A 21,993-nucleotide genomic window follows, 5' to 3' on the forward strand; every position below is an offset into this window, starting at 1 on the left:
CGTTATTACATGGGGAATGGAAGTAGTTACTAAAACAGACATGTAAGGAAAGGGGAGAAGTCCTCTTTAGGAATGGAGTCCAGCACAGAGTGAAGGAATGCTCTGGAGGAGTTAATTAAACAAGAAACAAAGATCTTTGAAGATCTTTATTGTGGTTTTATACAACAGCATGAATGGAGTAGATTACCATCGCCTGAGCCCTTACCTGCATCACAGGTAATGAGGCGGAACAGGGAAGCACATGCAGTAGGACGAATTCCGGCTCACTGCTTTCTTAAATTTTACAAAATGTCCCAATGTAAAATATACAAGTATATCAATATATATATATATATATATATATACTGTATAATGATTCTTTATTCTTATTTTATGTTAAAAGCTGCTAAGACAAAATATCGGGAGACCCAATACCTGGCTGATTTCTTAACGGGGACTTCCTCAAAGTTAAGAAAACCACCTGGAATTAGGAAAAAAGTCCTTGGGCCAGATTTATCATTACTCTGACAGCTCACTCCACTTTAACATATGGCTAAAGTCAGTTTTAGCCAAGTCAGATTTATGATCGGCCCTTTAAGACTGTAATAAATGTGGTTTGACGGTAGCAGTTTATCCGTCAGTAAGCAGCTTTACAAAAGTCGCACGTCTTTACGAAAAAGTCGCACGTTTTTATGAAAAAGTCGCATGTTCTATTAAAAAGTCTCATAAGATAAGCATGGTCCTCACTGGAGTGAAATTGGGACTTTTTTGCGACTTTTTTGCGACTTTTTTAAATAGTCCCAATAGTAAATCTGTCTAGAGATTCATTTACATAAGAAGACACGCCCACTTTCAGAAAACTGGCGAGCATAGTGCAGAGCAGAAAAAAGTCGCAAATTTGTGCGCAGTTTTAGCGTTTGGGACTTTATTGGGACTTTTTCACTCCATTATTCTGACCTGAGCTAATGATAAATCTGGCCCCTTGAGTTTTCTTCCTCAAGATGTAAAGTGAGAGCGCGAGCCAATACAAGTGCCCGAGTGTCACTGCAGCATTCTTCCTTTGCCATCTTAAGTATCACTTAAAGTTCTTGGGTCCTAGTGCAAAATCAGTGAGATCTACCGTGTGCTATTTGAAAGGGAATCTGTCACCTGGTTTGACCATATTCAGCTCTCACCATTGCCATGTGTAATAAAATACCTTCTCTCCTGCAGTGGTTTTCTTTCTTATTTTCATGCTTTCGTTTTGCTAAAAAAGCGATCTTTGTGATATGCAAATGAACCCAGAAGGTGCCCAGAGGGGCGTTATTCTTCACCCTCTGAGCCCAGTAACGCCCCCCTGCAGTGCCTAGCCCGCCTTAGTCTATAGCCCAAGCAAGCCTCCTCGCTATGCAGTATCGTCCCACAGCCTAGTTTAATGGCGCCACCCCCTCTGGTACGTCAGCTAATTCATTCAAACCAGGCACCTTGAATCTTCAGTTAGTCCGGCTGAAATCTCGCGCAGGCGCAGTACCGCCTTTGGAATATGGTCAAACCAGGTGACAGATTCCCTTTAATACCGGTGTCTTGTTATGTGGCAGAGGAACCTTCGTACCTCCTCTGGACCCAAGGCCCAGGGGTCTGGTACCAGTATCTGGTTGAGCACAGGCATGTCATACAGTATTAATTTGCACCAAGATGGGTAGGTACAGCTATAGGGCCGAGGATCTGCAAAAAGTACGTTTGATGCCCATGTGACATATTGGTCTTTTTTTTTTTGCGGATCCTTTGTAACAACACCTATCCTTGTCCGCAAAAGCAGACAAGAATAAAACATGTTCTATTTTTTTTTGTGGGGCTACGGAACGGACATACGGATGCGGACAGAACACGGTGGGCTCTCTGTGTTTTTTGCGGAACCCATTGAAATGAATGGATCGCATCCTATCTGGAAAAAAAATGAAACGGACACGGAAACAATAAAATACATTCGTGTAGATGAGCCCACAGGGGTGCAGAGGCTGCGATAACACCAGAGCCCTAGTGCTTGAAGGGGTACAAAGCCTCCTCTGCCATATATGAGAGAGCAACATATCGGAACCAATGACAAAGTTAGAGGTAGGTGGAGAGTCCTTAAAAATTATTTTAGGGATTTAGGTCACAAGCTTAGGGCAAGGACCTCAAAGGTAGTATTTAACCAAATACTGCCGGTACCACGAGCCACACAAGAAAGGCAGCGGGAGATTAGGGAGGTTAACAAGTGGCTCAAGAACTGGTGTAGGAAGGAGGGGTTCGGGTTCCTGGAGAACTGGGCCGACTTCTCTGTCACCTACAGGCTCTATCATAGAGACCTCAATGGGGAAGGGGCAGCTGTGTTGGGGGAGAAGATGGCTAGAAGGTTGAAGGAGTGTTTAAACTAGGGACTGGGGGGGAGGGTAATTACATTATAGGAGGGGAAGATAGTGCAGATAGAGACCGGGGGCGAGGTAGTGGGACTGGGGGAGGAATGGAAGGAGGGACAAGAACAGTTCAGAAGGAAAGGTGTAGGGTAAAAAATATACATAAACCTCTTAATTGTATGTATACTAATGCCAGAAGCCTGACTAATAAAACTGGGGAGCTGGAATTAGTGATGTGTGAGGAGGACTGTGACAGTGGGAATAACTGAGACATGGCTGGATGATAGCTATGACAGTGGGAATAACTGAGACATGGCTGGGTGATAGCTATGACAGTGGGAATAACTGAGACATGGCTGGATGATAGCTATGACAGTGGGAATAACTGAGACATGGCTGGGTGATAGCTATGACATAGTGGGAATAACTGAGACATGGCTGGATGATAGCTATGACTGGGTGGTTAATGTACAGGGTTACAGTCTGTTTAGAAAGGATCGCAAAAACCGGAGAGGGGGAGGGGTCTGCCTTTATGTAAAGTCCTGTCTAAAGCCCACAGTCCGAGAAGATATAAGTGAGGGACATGAACATGTGGAGTCACTGTGGGTAGAAATACATGGAGGCAAAAATAATAATAAATTACTAATAGGAGTTTATTATAATCCCCCTAATATACCAGAGTCTACAGAAAATCTACTACTAAACGAGATAGACGAGGCGGCAGATCATAATGATGTGGTTATTATGGGGGACTTCAACTACCCAGATATAGACTGGGAAACTGAAACTTGTATATCTCATAAAGGAAACAGGTTCTTGGCAATAACCAAAGACAATTACCTTTCCCAACTGGTTCAGGACCCCACTAGAGGGACGGCCATACTGGACTTAGTATTAACCAATAGGCCTGACAGAACAACAGATGTGCAGGTCGGGGGACACCTGGGAAATAGTGACCATAAAGTAATAACCTTCCAATTATCATTCAAAAGAGCGTTTCTACAGGGAGGAACAAAAATACCAAACTTCAAAAAAGCTAAATTTAGCCAACTAAAAGCAGTCATACCATTCCACTGCAAGGCTTGCACAGTAAAATATCCATTTTTGCAGATGACACTCCACTGTATTCACTGAGGAAAATAAACTGTCAGATGAAATGCAGAATGTAATAGTAAATTAAAAGTGCCCTGTCTGACCTAGGAAGAAGTACAGCGGCATCTTAAAAAGATTAGACAAATCGCCAGGACCAGATGGCATACACCCCTGTATCATAAGAGAATTAAGTAATGTCATAGCCAGACCCTTATTTCTGATATTTAAGAACTCTATACTGACATTGGGTGTTTCACAGGATTGGCGCATAGCAAATGTGGTGCCAATATTCAAAAAGGGTCCAAAAACAGAGGAAACTATAGGATGGCAAGTTTAACATCTGTCATGGGTAAACTAAAGGTTTTCTAAGAGATGCTATCTTGGAGTACCTCAATGAAAATAAGCAAATAACGCAATATCAGCATGGCTTCATGAAGGATCGGTCATGCCAAACTAATTTAATCAGTTTCTATGAGGAGGTAAGGTCTAGACTTGACAGCGGCGAATCAATGGATGTCGTATATCTGGACTTCTCCAAAGCATTTGACACTGTACCGCATGAAAGGTTAGTATATACAATGAGAATGCTTGGACTGGGAGAAAATGTCTGTATGTGGGTGAGTAACTGGCTCAATGATAGAAAACAGAGGGTGGTTATTAACGGTACACACTCAGATTGGGTCACTGTCACTAGTGGAGTACCTCAGGGGTCAGTATTGGGCCCTATTCTCTTCAATATATTTATTAATGATCTTGTAAAATGTCAATTTTTGCAGATGACACTAAACTGTGTAAAGTAATTAACACTGAAGAGGACAATATACTGCTACAGAGGGATCTGGATAGATTGGAGGCTTGGGCAGAGAAGTGGCAGATGAGGTTTAACACTGACAAATGTAAAGTTATGCACATGGGAAGGAATATTGCAAGTCGGGACTTTGTGTGGAATAACTTCTTTGAGGATCCTCCTGAATAGAATTCTTCAGAAAAATACAAATATAAATGCATGCAGAAAATTCTTATGAAAAACTCCTATAACAACCTTGGAATGCATGGATTGCAGAAACTGTAGATATACAGAGATAGGAATATAGTGCCTGCATAGGAAATCACTGTATGCGCGCTTTTCTGCATGTAGAGTCTCTCAGTGCGTTTTTCTTGCATATGAATATAACCGGAGTTTGATGCAACCTCCTGGAATTCAAACAGTCCTTCTGAATATTTTGTGACTTGTATACATATGGACTGTAGTGACCTAGAGTGTGTTTTATTTGCAAGACAACACCCTGTTGTTAGGATCTGCAGTTAAGCATCTATTGTATGTTATTGCAGACCCATCCACTATTGAGAACATCCAGGATACTTTGTCTGCAAAAAGTTGATTCGAATATTACAAAACTACTACCATTGTTTAATTTATTTTATGTATTTTATTGTATTTTATCAAACGTAGTTATAATAAACTGTTTCAACTCCGTGGGGCTCCGCATGTTTTGAGTGTGCCAATCCTACATTGACAGTTATACAATTTGAAGGGTGAATTCATCAGATTGTGCACCTCTTATGGTTGTGGGACTAGTGAGCTATTTCCAATATATTTACCCAATAAGATAATGGGTTGCATCAGAAGAGGCATAGATGCCCGTGATGAGAACATAGTCCTACCACTTTAAAAATCACTAGTCAGACCACACATGGAGTACTGTGTACAGTTCTGGGCTCCTGTGAACAGGGCAGACATAGCAGAGCTGGAGAGGGTTCAGAGGAGAGTAACTAAAGTAAAAACTGGAATGGGGTAACTACAGTACCCTCAAAGATTATCAAAATTAGGGTTATTCACTTTAGAAAAAAGACGACTGAGGGGAGATCTAATTAATATGTATAAATATATCAGGGATCAGTACAGAGATCTCTCCCATTATCTATTTATCCCCAGGACTGTGACTGTGACGAGGGGACATCCTCTGCATCTGGAGGAAAGGTACACAAACATATGCAGCGGACCGGACCGCAGGGGCAACACGTGAGGCACAGTGGGCTGATGAGGATAGTAGTCGTACTCACGGTTTTGCAGCTCCCTGGGTCAGCGTGCATTGATGAGGAAGACAGCACCAAATCCTCCGGGGCACTCTCTTTTGCAGGGAACACCAGCCAGATGGAAGTTGAGGTGCCCTTGATGGTATAGGTGTTTAGGGTGCTTTGGTGGCTGGGCCCCTGTGTTTGTGACATCAGCACCGTGAGGTGCAATTAGGAGATGAAGTGGAATGATGAGAGAGGCAGTAGTTGAACCAACAGGAACTTTACTTGTAAATTGTAATCTTGAAATAAGTATCATCCAATAGCAGCACTTTGTCTTACATCAAGATGGTAGAAATGCAAATTCCAATAGCAGGCTCAGTGGGGTGTAGGAGTGATGATCTTACTATACTTGGTTCCTGATCTTGCTCTGGTTACTCAGCCTTTCAATATAGTGTGGATCCTCTGTAACTAAATATTCAGCACTTAGCGATTCAGCAATATTCAGTGATTCGGCCACCCAAGGGCGGTCTCCCTCATGGCAGGCAAACTCTCTGCTCCATTCTTTGAAAAGGTTGCACAAGATACAGCAATTATTCTCTTAATCCCTGGAAGGGATCCCTAGAAGGGGTATTACAGTAAAGGATCAATAAGTCCTAGTCTTGGACTACAAAGGTTGCAGTAGTATGGTCCCCTGGTCTCCTCTCCTCCTAACTCCTCACTCCTAACCTCTCATCTCTAACTAACTTCCTGTGGCTGAGCTATATAAATGATGTTACAGAGACCTCTAGTATTGGATGTATGTAATGCATTCATCAGCCAGAAATAGGAATTTAGCAATTTAGCAACTGTGACAAAGAAAATTCATAAAATGGCATGAAATTACATATAGCAATTTGGAGTGTTCCCATCCACCTGGAGTGGGATACTACACATAGAAGAGGATTCTTTACGGTAATAGCAGTGAAACTATGGAACTCTCTGCCTGAGGAGGTGGTGATGGTGAGTTCACTAAAATAGTTCAGAAGGGGCCTGGATATATTTCTAGAGTGTAATAATATTACAGGCTATAGCTACTAGAGAGGGGTCGTTGATCCAGGGAGTTTTCTGATTTCCTGATTGGAGTCGGGAAGGAATTTTTTTCCCCTGAAGTGGGGAAAATTGTCTTCTACCTCACAGTTTTTTTTTTGCCTTCCTCTGGATCAACTTGCAGGATAACAGGCCGAACTAGATTGGCAGATGTCTTTTTTCAGCCTTAAAAACTATGTTACTATGTAACAGTAACATAAACGGGCATGGCAGCCCTCTCTGGAATTTTGCATCGGACCCAGGAGCTTACGGCTACTCCTCCATGCTGCCTTAAAATACTGATACTCTTGGCCATTTCCACTTGACCAATCAATGACCTCAGCTGTGGCAGCGATCAGTCATTGTGGTGCCGCGGAGTCCAGGAGGTCTTCTCTTTTTCTAGGAGCCTCCCATGTTCTGTCAGAGTTGGCAAGTATGGACTAGCATCCCTGGTGGTCAAGTGTATTGTGGGGCCAAAGCATTGCTGGTAGTCTAAGATAATGAAGAGGGTTACAGTAATTAATTTATGATGGTCAGGGGTCTTCTCATCTCCCAAGGGTCCAAAGTTGTCCCACCAGCTCATAGCAATGGATTCCAGCGCAGCTTTTGTCGCTTGACAATTGAAATTTGTGCTGTGAATGGTTGCTATGAGCAACAAGGACATTATTATTTTTTTTTAGGCAGTTTTCATCAATCTCCCTAGATGTGCTCATTGCATTCCACTTCCTCTCCCGAACATGCGCTGACCATAGAGATCATTACAGGGCAGGAGATAGAGAGCACCGTGCGGCTGTACTGTAATAACTCTGCACCTCATCAGTGCTCTGACTGATCTTCTTCACCCCTGGGTCACCCAGTGTGACTCCAGTCATCGCTAGTTGGGTGACCCTGACTGTAGCCCCCACCCAGCTTTACCTTCATTGTGATAAAAAAAAAATAATAATTCTTCCCGCCTCTACGACAACTATGAAACCCTTGATATAGACTCCAATAACAATGTTGTATCGCTCAACATAATGCAGCCAAGACAATAGCAGGAAAATGAAAGGCAAATAAATTTATTACCATTTGTTCCAAGGCATTCCAGCGAAACGACAAGGCAGATACTAAAAAAGAGATAAATATGACGTCACTGAGGGGGGGCGTCAGTGAGGGATGCATAAGGCGGGGGCGTCACTGTGTGACCATTATAACATTAATTAATCCCTCGCATGGTGACATCTCAAGATCTGCTCCACCTATAAAACTAGCTCTGAGTTTTACTGCCATAGTTTATGTAAGTGCGCGGATTAAGGAATCATCTCCGGGCTCGCCGTGAATCTCGCTGTTTATTCTTACGGAATTGTTTCACGACTTGACAATCAATAGATAAGTGTGCCATAAAAAGCATTAGTCTAGTGCGCTGCCTGAAGGAAGTGAGCGGGGCTTCAATAAACCAGGCAGCAAGTCTCCCAATCTTATCCTTTTGCCATATTATCTTATAATAACCGAGGGGCCATTTAAAGGGCGTCTGACACCTATGAAACTGACCAACCTGTTACATGTCCGCTTGGCAGCTGAAGGCATCTGTGTTGGTCCCATGTTCATATGTGTCTGCATTGCTGAGAAAAATTACGTTTAAATATATGTAAATGAGTCTCTAGGAGCAACTGGGGCGTTACCATTACACCTAGAGGCTCTGCTCTCTCTGCAACTGCCGAGCTCTCTGCACTTTGATTGACATGACCAGGCAGTAAAATCGTGATCATGTCTGGCCCTGTCAATCAAAGTGCAGAAGGCGCAGCAGCTGCAGAGAGAGCAGAGCCTCTAGGTGTAATGACAACGCCCCGTTGCTCCTAGAGGCTCATTTGCATATATTAAAACATTATTTTTCTCAGTAATGCGGACACATAGGAACATGGGACCAACACAGATGGCTTCAGCTGCCAAGTGCACATGTAACAGGTCAGCCAGTGTCATAGGGACAAATCTGCTGACAGGTGCCCTTTAAAGAGCATTTATTGTAATCAGGTAGCATGGAGGACGCCTGTGCAATGGCTATGAGGTCCCCAGATAGTTCAGAATGGTTTGGTGACAGTCCTTGTTTTGTGGCATGGTAAGGACCTGCACTTGGTGTCCAGGGGCTCAGAAGCATCCGTGACATTTAACCCACTTTGGGGGTGGAGCTTTCATAAGTTACGCCCCTTTTTCAACCCAGTTTGCGATATTGTTTCAGCAGAAATCGGGACTGTTGGGAACGGTGTCCCCATGATAACCCTTCCTGTTCTGCTGCTCTGTGGTTCGGCCTATGGTCGGTCTAATTAGATGTGATTTGGTCAATACAATATCATAGGGCTGAATCACCACAGGAGACAACTGGAAGTGTTGTCATGGGGGCACGAGAAGCGACAGGCGGAAGAACTTGAGGGTTTGGTTGTAGGTAACCAAATAATAACCAACCGGGGGAGATTTATCAAAACTGGTATAAATAAAAACTGGCTTAGTTGCCCATTGCGACCAATCAGATTCCACCTTTCATTTTTCAGAGCTGCTTTGCAAAATGAAAGGTGAAATATGATTGGTTGCTATGGACAACTAAGCCAGTTTTCCTTTACACCAGTTTTGATAAATCTCCTCTATTGTTTTTCAATTCTTTACTTGCATTCTGTCAGTTAATGGAAACTTGATGTTATTGGGAATATTGATGTTTTAAAGGGATTTTCCAAGATATTTTAACTGAGGACTTATCCTCTGGGGATAGGTCATCAGTATCTGATTGGTGGGGGATCAGCACACGGGTCCCCTGCCGATCAGCTGTTCGAGAAAGCAGTAGCACCGCTGCCTTCTCACAGCTTTTCCTAGGTCATGTGACATCACGTTCATCGGTCACGTGGCCTAGGCACAGCTCACTATCAAATGGATGGCACTGTGCTTGGTGAGCTGAGAGAAGGTCGCGGAGCTACTGCGAGCGGCGGTGCCTTTCGATAGGGGTCCCGGGTGTCGGACCCACACCTATCAGATACTGATGACCTATACAGAGGATAGGTCATCAGCTAAAATATCTTGGAAAACCCCTTTAATATAGAAGACCCACAGCCCTTTTCAATACTCTATGAGGGACATTTATTCAACTGGATTAAAGTAGAACTGGCTTGGTGGCCCATAGCAACCAATCAGATTCCTCCTTTCATTTTCCAAAGGAGCTGTGAAAAATGAAAGGAGGAATCTGATTGGTTGCTAGGGGCAACTCAGCCAGTTCTACTTTACACCAGTTTGATAAATCTCCCCCTATACCAATATACAACCAGCAGCAACAATAACAGATCCGTCAACAGCTGTTTGCTGACATTATCCACACATTTAGTACACAGTACAGAAAAGTAATAGGCCATTTTCATGTACGGGCCTCAATCCAATATATTTTAAACTACAGCTCAAGAAAATTAGGCCACGGAATAAAGTTCTTCCTGTGTGTAATAACATATCGTGCCGTTACTTAGTCTGTATCGGCTCCATAGAATCCAGAACCCGGAACCTCCAATGTTGGATAAATTTAGCGCAGTAATTCCAGTATTTGGCTATTTCTGTCCCGGTGACTGTGGAACAATGCATGGAAGTAAACAGGGAAACTCCAGATCGAGAAGCTTTTAGGCAGCGGGCCCCCCATATTTATTTATATACCGCAATTTTTTATTCTAGTTTTTTTAAATTTATATTTTTTTATCTTATCCTGGTCCTTTTTTTGTCTTTAGGATAATGTCGATGAGATAAATGTTCCACTGCCGTACAGGATGTGTGACTCCTTCTCGATATCGGGGATAAATATAGACAGTATCTCCTCTCAACACCATTTTATAGTTTATATATGAGATAATCTCCCCCTTACTATATGTCATAAGAATGTCACCAAGGAGGACCTGGACCACATACAGGCAGGAGGCTGCGCTCAGAACCTTTATACAGGACACAAAACTCTGAAGGAACTGCAAATATTCCTTATAATTAATAGTCGGAGGTACATTATACCTGAAAATATACACTTCAGCTGCTGCAGAACCCCTTTTTAAAGAACAAGGGGTGGGGATTCTTGTAGAGCATCAATTCATTAATATAAAGTTCCCAAGTATTTTAATGATCAGCAGCAGCTGAGGTGTGTACTATAGTGTTCTGCAGCAGCTGAGGTGTGTACTATAGTGTTCTGCAGCAGCTGAGATGTGTATTATAATGTTCTGCAGCAGCTGAGGTGTGTATTATAATGTTCTGCAGCAGCTGAGATGTGTACTATAGTGTTCGGCAGCAGCTGAGGTGTGTACTATAGTGTTCGGCAGCAGCTAAGGTGTGTACTATAGTGTTCTGCAGCAGCTGAGGTGTGTATTATAATGTTCTGCAGCAGCTGAGGTGTGTACTATAGTGTTCGGCAGCAGCTGAGGTGTGTACTATAGTGTTCGGCAGCAGCTGAGGTGTGTACTATAGTGTTCTGCAGCAGCTGAGGTGTGTATTATAATGTCCTGCAGCAGCTGAGGTGTGTATTATGATGTTCTGCAGCAGCTGAGGTGTGTATTATAATGTTCTGCAGGAGCTGAGGTGTGTGTTATGATGTTCTGCAGCAGCTGAGGTGTGTATTATAATGTTCTGCAGCAGCTGAGGTGTGCATTATGATGTTCTGCAGCAGCTGAGGTGGGTATTATGAGGTTCTATAGCAGCTTAGGTTTGTATTATGATGTTCTGCAGCAGCTGAGGTGTGTGTTATCTTGTCCTGCAGCAGCTGAGGTGTGCATTATGATGTTCCGCAGCAGCTGAGGTGTGTATTATGAGGCTCTGCAGCAGCTGAGGTGTGCATTATGAGGTTCTGCAGCAGCTGAGGTGGGTATTATGAGGTTCTATAGCAGCTTAGGTTTGTATTATGATGTTCTGCAGCAGCTGAGGTGTGTGTTATCTTGTCCTGCAGCAGCTGAGGTGTGCATTATGATGTTCCGCAGCAGCTGAGGTGTGTATTATGAGGCTCTGCAGCAGCTGAGGTGTGCATTATGATGTTCTGCAGCAGCTGAGGTGGGTATTATGAGGTTCTATAGCAGCTTAGGTTTGTATTATGATGTTCTGCAGCAGCTGAGGTGTGTGTTATCTTGTCCTGCAGCAGCTGAGGTGTGCATTATGATGTTCCGCAGCAGCTGAGGTGTGTATTATGAGGCTCTGCAGCAGCTGAGGTGTGTATTATGAGGCTCTGCAGCAGCTGAGGTGTGTATTATGAGGTTCTGCAGCAGCTGAGGTGTGCAGTATGAGGTTCTGCAGCAGCTGAGGTGTGTGTTATCTTGTCCTGCAGCAGCTGAGGTGTGTAATATGAGGTTCTGCAGCAGCTGAGGTGTGTATTATGATGTTCTGCAGCAGCTGTGGTGTGTGTTATCGTGTCTTGCAGAAGCTGACACACAGTATTATATAATGCTCTACAACTGCTGAAGAACCTCTTCTCAAAGAAACAGGGTGTACTGTATGTCAGTGGTTGGGCCAGGAGAAGGAGATTCCTACAAGACTGCAGGAAGAGATAAGCAGTGCCTGTGTGGCGCCGCTCCTCTCAATGTATAATTGTCTGGTTCTGAAATCAGAATGCAATATTTTTACTAAAATTATTTCAAGGAATAACGGAACATTTCCACGTATTCTGTACAGACGTGATGTCTCGGTTATCTTCATTCTTGGGACTGATGTGGACCCACCCAGTATCTCATCGATATGCCATAGCGTCTTTCATAGGAAATCTCCTGTAAGAACCTAATAGATAATAAAACCCCCTACCTCATCCCAGAACCTGTACGCTGCGTGCACACTGCCCACATGCTGCACATTAGAGCAGAGTCGGGGATGATAGATCATCTCGTTAATTACATATGGAAAGACAGAATCAGATCTCGGCTGAAGACATCTTCTCTCCTTAGAGGGTTCCACGTAAGACTTCTCCTTTCACTTCATTCCTATAACAAATGACTCTTCTTGTGAGGTTTAACCTCCGGTAATTTTTTTTTTGTGCCTTTTTATGGTTTATTATGGTTTTTAGCTGATTATTCTGGATTGCACGCACATAATGGGCCCTACACAGGGTCGGACAGGCCCACTAGAGCCTCAGAGGATCTTCCGGTGGGCCCAAGCGCTGACAGTAATGGATTCCTAGTAAAACAAGGCTCTTAACAAGAGAATTCCAGTTGTTTAAATTTTTTCCCTATTCACAGGATAGGGGATAACTATTTGATCGGTGGGGGTCCAACCACTGGGACCAACGCCGATCACGTTGTACTCAACTATCTCCGGAACGCCCATATAAATGAATGGAGCTGCTGGTTGCACATGCGTGCGTGTTCACTTCAGGGGGGCTGCAAAGGGCTGGGGGGCCCCAGTTCTCGTGATCGGTGGGGGTCCTAACAGTAGGACCCCCACCGATGTAATAGTTATCCTCTATCCTGTGGATAGGAGATACCTTGAAACAACCTGCATACCCCTTTAAGATCCTATATAGGGTAGGTCCTCAGAATAATTTCCTCTGGTGGGCCCAAGAGACTTCAGTCCGACACTGGTTCTACGTGCACAGTGGACTCTGCTATACCAAAACAGCAGACCTTGCAGATTTCCATCCATTATCCATCTAATGTCTAGGGGGATGGCGCATATGTCAAAATCCGGCGCCATCCCCCTAGACATTAGATGGATAATGGGGAATGATAGGTGGTCGCCAAACAATTCTTCGAGGGATAACATGATAGGTGGTCACCAAACAATTCTTTGAGGGATAACCAGCCTAAATGTAGTCATATGGCAAAAATACCGATTTTGGAGATATCAGAAGACAACTTAAAGTGAACCTGTCACATGTATATGCAAGCAACATGTTATAGAGCAGGAGGAGCTGAGCAGATTGATATCTAGTATAACGTGTATTTCATCCATTTTCTTCCTTACCCTTTTCTATGCGTAGGAGTCCAGTGGGCGGTCCTATGCACTGATTGACAGCTAATTTGTATGCACGGTTATAGAGGGGAGACTGTTGATCACTGATAGGACCGCCCACTGGACTCCTAAGCAATAAAAGAGCAGACATGATCTGAAAATAAAGATATGCAGTTATGGTGGCTCACTTCTAGTGGCAGAATCGCGGCTGTGCTCAGTCCGAAGAAGCTAACCCAAAGCTTCGGGGGTAGTGAAATAAAAATAGAATAAATGGGCGGCACTCGCAGCAAATGGGGTCTATGGATATTATTTATTAGGTTATAAAGATAGGATGGTTTAAAAATACCAGATGGTAATTAACATATAGTTGTATATCTATTCTTTAAAATGTATGGTTTTAATGAAAGTTAGGATGTGCGCACTCCTTAGAGAATAAAAAGATGATAGATAAATAAATAAATATTAGTTCCTATAAAAGATGTTGATTTATGTCCATATAAGAAGAAGATAGGTATTAGTTTATGTCCATATATAAATTCGTATAGTCCATGTAAAAAATTCATATGATCAAAAAATTCATATAATCAAAAAAAGGGTCCATAAAAAGTTCGTAAAAAATTCATATAGTCAAAAAATGTAAAAAGATGCAAAACTAGATTAAATATATAAGAAAATCACAAAAAGCAGTTCATATAGGTGGTTGGATGATCCCAATATTGGTCTCTTTAAATGTAAAGTAATTGGTGATCCCTTATAGTAAACAGTAAGTAGGAATAGTTGTAGATACAAGTAATAGTTTCTGTATATACTCCTATATAGGAGCTTCAACTTGTATTGAGGCCGGATCTGGAAGATAAAGATTTCACATGGGTACGTTACCACTCCTATGTGCGGTCTTCCTGTATCCTTCTCCGGCCGTCCGAGTGGTAGGTGGCGTCCTCCTTACTGCGCGCGTGGGTTGCACGAGTATTGCCGGCGCGATATCTCTTCCGGTGACGTCACTTCCGGGTGGTGAAAATTCTCGCGGTCGGCGTGTCACGTGTTCGAATCCCCGCCGTTGGCGTGCCACGTGTTCTGATGAGCGGGATCTTTGGGAAAATGGCGGATTCTTTGTATATTCCGCAATCCTTCAGTATATTGGCCAATATAATTAGAAATATGGGACTAATGGCTGCTCTCTCCCCATACTGAAGAAGGAGCTGGTAGCTCTGAAACACGTATGGGGAGAGAGCAGCCATAAGACCCATATTTCTAATTATACCATCATACAGTGACCAAATGACAGCTCCAAACTGAAAGCAGTCTAATACCTGCTACACAATGTCCAGATAAAAATACTACAAAATTAGGATGTGTGGTAACCAAAACCCTCAGCTCCCAGGGTTTCTGGAGAGCTGATGGGCACAGATTGTATACCCCATGAGCCGATCCTGCTAAGTAGTAAGTGATTTGCTCCAAATGGGGTTGTCTTCTTCTGGACTATAAGGGTCTATTATTGTGCCAGAATCTGGAACCTCCACTGATGAGGCTCAATTAGTTGCAGTTCCTGTTATAGCAGTTGTACCCAATGAATTTCACACTTTGACTTACTCCAATAGTTAAAGGGGTTTTCCAGGAGTAGGATATTGATGACCTATCTTCAGGATAGGTCATCAGTATCTGATCAGTGGGGGTCTGACTGAAGAGGAGCAGAGCTCCGGTGATCGCTGCAGCCTCTTCCTAGGCCAGGGACGTCACGTTCATCCGTCACATGGCTCAGGGGTGCACCTAGCCTTTCTGCTGCCTGAGGCGAAAACTGGAACGGCGCCCCTCCCTCCCCAATGCCAATTTCTTAACCTAACCCCTTCCCTTCAGTCCATGGCCCTTTGGCTGCCCCTCTATTGCCCCTACCTAGTGCTGCCTGAGGCAATGGCCTCACCTGGCCTGATCGGTGGTGCACCCCTGCATGGCCTAGGCACTGCTCAGTCCTATGCACATGAATGTGTCTGGGCCGCAATACCAAGCACAGCCACTAAACAATGTACGGCGCTGTGCTTTGGTGGTATCATTTACTCAAGTTTTTTTTGTTTGTTTTTGAAAATTTTAAATTATATTGCTAATCTCAAACTAGGGATAAAAGTAGGGTTTCCATTTCGTTTTAGTTGTCTTCTGTCTGTTTTATGCATGATGAAAAGAGGCTGCTGGAGTTAAGGATTAACCCTTTACCACCCCGCTGCTTACACTGCATATTGATTTAGCATGGGCGCCTGAGACTTTTATCATGTGTAGGGTTACGTTTTATGTGACAAGGGCCTACATTTAATATCTTTGTGCAATAATTAACTTTTTAACTTTGCTGCTCGGCCCAGTCACATGCACGGATTAGGCGGGTTACATTATGTGATCGCTTGTGTGGATGATGGGCGGAACCCGTGTCTGGATTCACATCTGAAATGCAGGGGATATTTAAAGTGAACCTTAAGCTAAAAAGGGAAAATGTAGTTTTTTTTGCCAGGAAGAGGGGGTCAATCTCCCGCCACCCATTGGGCTTGTGCTGATGGTGTCACAATCCTCCACATCAAGGCGTTGGTCTGATTTACTTATATGACCTGGATATTACCAGACAGTAAAAAAAATATATATATATAGATCTTAAAAGGATTTTCTGGGACCCTCAAAAATTTTGGAAACGGCCTGGAATGTTATAAAATAGACAAATCAACACCTGCTCAATCCCCTGCCATTCCCGCACTGTCAGTCTGGTGGTCCCGGTGATGTTACATGTGGTTACAGGCACCACAGCAATAACATCACCAACTGCTCCATGTGATCGCTGCAGTCTCAGCGGTTACCTTGGGTTGTCGGGTATATTGTCACTGCACCGAAATCAACACTGCAGCAATAACTTCCCCAACTACCCTTATCTATCTATCTATCTATTATCTATCTATCTCTCCATTATCTATCTATCTATCTATCTATCTATCTATCTATCTATCTATCTATCTATCTATCTATCATGAAGATGTATTTATATCTGCACTTGGCACCATTGTAACTTTGTCACTGCTTAAGGCTACTTTCACACTTGCGGCAGTGTGATCCGGCGGGCAGTTCCGTCGTCGGAACTGGCCGCCGGATCCTCCGCTGACTGAAAGCATTTGTGAGACGGATGCGGATCCGTCTCACAAATGCATTGCAAGGACGGATCCGTCTTGTATCTTTTTTCACATTTTTACCGGATCCGGCATTCAGGCAAGTCTTCAGTTTTTTTCGCCGGAGATAAAACCGTATCATGCTACAGTTTTATCTTTTGCCTGATCAGTCAAAACTACTGAACTGAAGACATCCTGATGCATCCTGAACGGATTACTCTCCATTCAGAATGCATGATCAGTTCTTTTCCGGTATAGAGCCCCTGTGACGGAACTCTATGCCGGAAAAGAAAAACGCTAGTGTGAAAGTAGCCTAAGCAAGGTCCCATTGAGAGGACTGAAACGTTGCTATCTGGTGATTAAAGAACACTCTTTTATTTTACTACAATTAAAAGTGCCATGGAGTTTGTTTTTACTATCTATCTATCCCATATCTATCTATCTATCTATCTATCTATCTATCTATCTATCTATTATCTATCTCTCTATCTACAGTATCTATCTATCTATCTATCTATCTATCTATATTATCTATCTATCTATCTCCTATCTATCTATCTATCTATCTATCTATCTATCTATATATCTCTCTATCTACAGTATCTATCTATCTATCTATCTATCTATCTATCTATCTATCTATCTATTATCTATCTCTCTATCTATTATCTATCTATCTATCTATCTATCTATCTATATTATCTATCTATCTATCTCCTATCTATCTATCTATCTATCTATCTATCTATATATCTCTCTATCTACAGTATCTATCTATCTATCTATCTATCTATCTATCTATCTATCTATTATCTATCTCTCTATCTATCTATCTATCTATCTATCTATCTATTATCTATCTCTCTATCTACAGTATCTATCTATCTATCTATCTATATTATCTATCTATCTATATTATCTATCTATCTATCTATCTATATTATCTATCTATCTATCTATCTATCTATCTATCTCATATCTATCTATCTATCTATCTATCTCATATCTATCTATCTATCTATCTATCTCATATCTATCTATCTATCTATCTATCTATCTATTATCTATCTATCTATCTATCTATATTATCTATCTATCTATCTCCTATCTATCTATCTATATATCTCTCTATCTACAGTATCTATCTATCTATCTAGTCATCTACCTATCTCTCTCATATCCATCTCTATCTTCTTTTTATGTAATTATTATCTTTATATTAATTCTCTATCTGTCCTTGTCATCTGTGCGACACTTGGCTTTTGCTGATGTCATTGTAGATGACATTTTCAGCCGTCATCATTTCCTTTAATGTAATACACAGGGTTTATTTGCTGCATCTTGGTTCCGGGGTTCTTTCTATCTTTTTCTAATTTGCTGTTAATAGAAGCTTAAATTCCATTCAAACTTAAGAGAGTTAAGACTGAAGCGGAGTAAAAAAAAAAAAAAAAGAGCCCGGAAATTAGAATGGAGGAAATTGTAGCACATACTAATTAGTCCAAAATGAAAAGCCGCCTAAAAATAGCAGGGAGTATCTGAAAGGTCACTCCGACTTACGCAAGACGAATGGGACCTTCTACACGTAACATCAAACAAAGCAAATGTTTCAGAAATTAGGCGGCAGATTTTCAGACATTGTGACTCTCAGAGTGTGTGAAGGACACATCTTGTTGACCATGGAAATTGTAATATCTTAATTCATACATTTCCAAAAGGAATAACAGAGGATCAGTACAACATAGAGTCAGGAAAAGGTGCTCCAGAATTGCTATTTCATAGGGACTGCCAGTATTTGCTTAAACCGACATGTTGGGCACATTGACAGGCCCTCTTGAATATAAATGGCTTTAGTTTACTCCTCAGGGGTCTGATAAAGCTGGTGGAAAGCCATATGGCAGTCGCCTGTAGTGCTCCCACATGTCGCAGTGGTACTACTAGTGCTCTATTCATAGGCAGGTTAACTGCTCAGTAGTCTAGGAAAGCTTGATGGGAGCCATCTGGCAATATTGGTTGACATTTAATAAGTTTTTTAGCAAATTTCAGGATTTTGAAAGGGTTGTCTGATTTTCAGAACCTATTGTCAGATTCCTTAGTAAGGACTTCTGGATTAATAGGAGTTACTTGTTCAAGTAAATCATATACTAGCCAGAACTGAGGGAAGCTACAAAGAGTGTCTCTCCCTGTGGAGGTCCCATTCAGTCCTTTCATTTCAAATGGAGCTGTGTAATACTTCAGCTCCCCTGCGGTGGCGCTGTGGGATAATGTAACACTTTATGTCAGGGTCTCTTGTACATTACAGTTCATTGCTGGGCTTTCAAAAAGGGTTGCTTGAAGCAGGGAACTCCTTTAATTTACTGGAGACATATTGATGTTTGACCAACGGGACCCCCGCTGATCATGAGAATGGGGATCCTGTGTCCCCTTTGTAAGGCTGGAGTGAGAGTGATGGATGATCAAGATTTTTGCTGCTCCATCCATTCCTGTAAGGCTACTTTCACACCCCCGGTGTGAAACTCCAATATGGCTGTTCCAGCAAGCGGAGGATTGGCCAGACACAAACCGCAGCATGTAGCGGTTTGTGTCCGGCTGGTTATCCACTTATCTGCCGGAATGCGTAAGGAACTCCGCCGAACCGCTGGCGGACATTCCATCCTCATACGGCAGCACCGGATCCAGATAGCACCGCCCACATGACTTCTATCAGTGATTGACAGCTGTCTCTGTACACTGATAGGGAGAAGGCTGTCAATTATTGATAGGACCGCCCACATGACTCCTGAGTCCAGAATGAGCAGAGATTTAAAGGGAACCTGTTTTTAACCATAAGAATAATCTGCATCCTGAGATAGTTCTCCCCCTAATCATCCTAGGTTTTGTTTTGTTTTTAAACACCTCCAAGTACTTCTTTTACAGACTCCCAAACCCAGAATGAGCAGAGATTTAAATGAATAAAATGCACGTTTTGCTGAATCTTTTTTTATTAAACTATCTATTAATCTGCTCAGCTCCTCCTGCTCTATAACATGCTGCCTGCAGATTGGACTGCATTTTCATAGTGACTGGTTCCCTTTAAATGGAATCTGTCCTCAGTGACCTCCCTATCTGTTGGCATAGACACAACTGTGGTTCACCTGATTAAAACGCTGTTTTTATTTTGTTGATCTGAGGCTCCATTCCTGAGTTACGATACTTTTTCCTAATATGCAGATTAGGCCTGTGGTGCAATGAGGACATTTCCGTTGCTCATGTTGCTACCAAGCTCCACTCTTTTCTGTGGTCATCCCTTCCCTGGCTGCTTTGATTGACTGGGCCAGGCAGTGGCAAAGGAGAGAAGGGGTGGCCATAGAAAGGAGCAGAGGTTGGGAGCAACAAGAGCAATGATGAAGCCCTCAATGCACTACATTTGCATATTTAAAAAAAAGTATCATAACTCAGGAACTGAGCCTCAGATCAACTAAAGGAAAACAGCGTTTTAATCAGTTGAAACACAGCTATTTGTCTCTGCAAACTGTTTGATAGGGAGGTCACTGATGACAGATTCTCTTGGAACTGTGTATAACAATAAAATAAATCATATTCACTTCACTGATGCCCCACATCTCCCATTGTGTCATTTCCTGGACCCTCACTGCTCTCTACTTCCTGGTCCCGCTTGACCCACAGGAAATGACCATTCGGCCAATTACTGGCTGAGGTGGGTCACTGCTGTGGCCAGTGATTGGCTTAGCGGTCATCTCCTGTGTACAGAGCAGGATGTAGAGACCAGTGAGAAAACGGGAAGCATCAGAGCATGAGCGGCGGGGAATTTCTCATCCGTCTTTCCAACAACTTTAAAGCTATAACAACATGTCCTCCATATGGCACCAACCCTGTAAATAACGATGATTACAGTGCTGATGCTTGTCTTTTATTTTACCCTTCACCAGGTTATACGAGTCAAGTATGCCACCAATTCAGTTGCTGCCCGAGGCAGTAGCTATTTCATTGTACTCAGGAGTGCTCCTCATATCAATTTTAGGTGTTGCAGCCAGGATTTTTTTTTAAAGCCCCTAAGGCTTGGAACGTCTTCCAGGTTGGGTAATCTGCAATGTCTACAGAGGTGACAGTTACTAAGTTGTGCTTGATGCCATGGCTGAGCTATACAGGTGGTATTATGTCTTTTTTTGTTGTTTTTATATCATCTCCTTTTTAACTTTTTTACTACAGGTCAAAAATCAAATTCCCTCAGAAAAAGGAAGAGGGTAAGCCCCCGGGAACAGAACATCATGTTCTCAGACGTAACCGATCTAAGAACGGGGCTGCTAACAAACCAGGATCCCTCATACAATAACGCTGATAAGATCAATGGGACGCACAGTCACAAAAGAACAAAGCGCTTTTTGTCCTACCCTCGGTATGTCGAAGTGATGGTGGTGGCTGACAACAAGATGGTTGAATATCACGGTGCTAATCTCCAACATTATGTTCTGACACTGATGTCCATAGTAAGTATCTTCTTCTTCTTTCCATTGATTCCTATTCTTCTGTCCAGCAGAATTGTTCTTCCGACCCTTCTAATCTGTTTCAAGACAAGTAATATGGCCGCCAATTTGACTGTTACCCAACTCGGCCAGGCTGCAAAATGGCAAAGTGACCTAAAAAGAGGATATATTACAGGATCACAAGGCATATCTGCCATTGAGGAAGCTAGGGAAGTTGAGAACTGGGATGACAGCCATATTGGTTTCCAGCCAGCTGGCCATACACATGACATCAATGTGGGCCAAACCAGCTGTTTTTTGTCAAGATTGGCCGATGATCTCATGTGTATGTCACCGGAGGGCAGAAATCGACGGAAAGCGAGTTCAGACAAGTTGGATTTCAATCCTTTGTTCCTGACAGAGCCTTTATATAGTGGCATGTGTGGGGCCACAATACAGTGGGGGCCACAGAGTGCCTATTTAAAGCATATTAGGATTGCATAATCTTAATGTGCATCCCCATGCGTATTCTTCTCCAAAATCCACATGAAATCTGCCTGTATTCCACCTACTGCTGGGGCTAATCCAGGTAGCCATGTGGGGAATAGCCCCAAATGCAGATTCATGCAATTACAAACTGTAAATCTTCAGCAGAAACCCCACCATGCATTCCAAACTAGTAGTTAAAATCTACTTAGTAGATGTGCCCCTTATGGCAGCGGCCTATTGTCTGTCATAGTGCCCCATTTTGGGCCTACTTTTCACTACAGCTCACAATAATATTCCCAGCTCACCCATTAGCAGTCTTAGAGGCCCCACACTCACCCATGGTGCACCCACTGCAGGCCAAAAAGGCATCATAACTAGTCATAGCACCCCCACCGCCATCCACAGCACCCTACGGGTACTCGTCTTCGTTGAAGTAGAAGCTTTACCCCTGGAAAATCCTTTCATCCA

The 21,993-nt window shown here is 42.8% G+C and overlaps 1 protein-coding gene across 3 annotated transcripts in view; it reads left to right on the top strand.

Annotated features, from left to right (window-relative positions):
* ADAMTS9 (ADAM metallopeptidase with thrombospondin type 1 motif 9) overlaps nucleotides 1-21,993 on the top strand; it is a 221,078-nt gene that overhangs the window by 28,845 nt on the left and 170,240 nt on the right. For all 3 annotated transcript variants that reach the window (XM_040406600.1, XM_040406599.1, XM_040406602.1), the window contains exon 4: nucleotides 20,783-21,060. In XM_040406600.1, coding sequence (XP_040262534.1) covers nucleotides 20,783-21,060 — 278 coding nt within the window. The remainder of the gene's footprint in view (nucleotides 1-20,782; nucleotides 21,061-21,993) is intronic.

The sequence above is a fragment of the Bufo bufo genome, chromosome 9 (genome assembly GCF_905171765.1).
Source record: "Bufo bufo chromosome 9, aBufBuf1.1, whole genome shotgun sequence".
NCBI classification, from domain to species: Eukaryota; Metazoa; Chordata; class Amphibia; order Anura; family Bufonidae; genus Bufo; species Bufo bufo.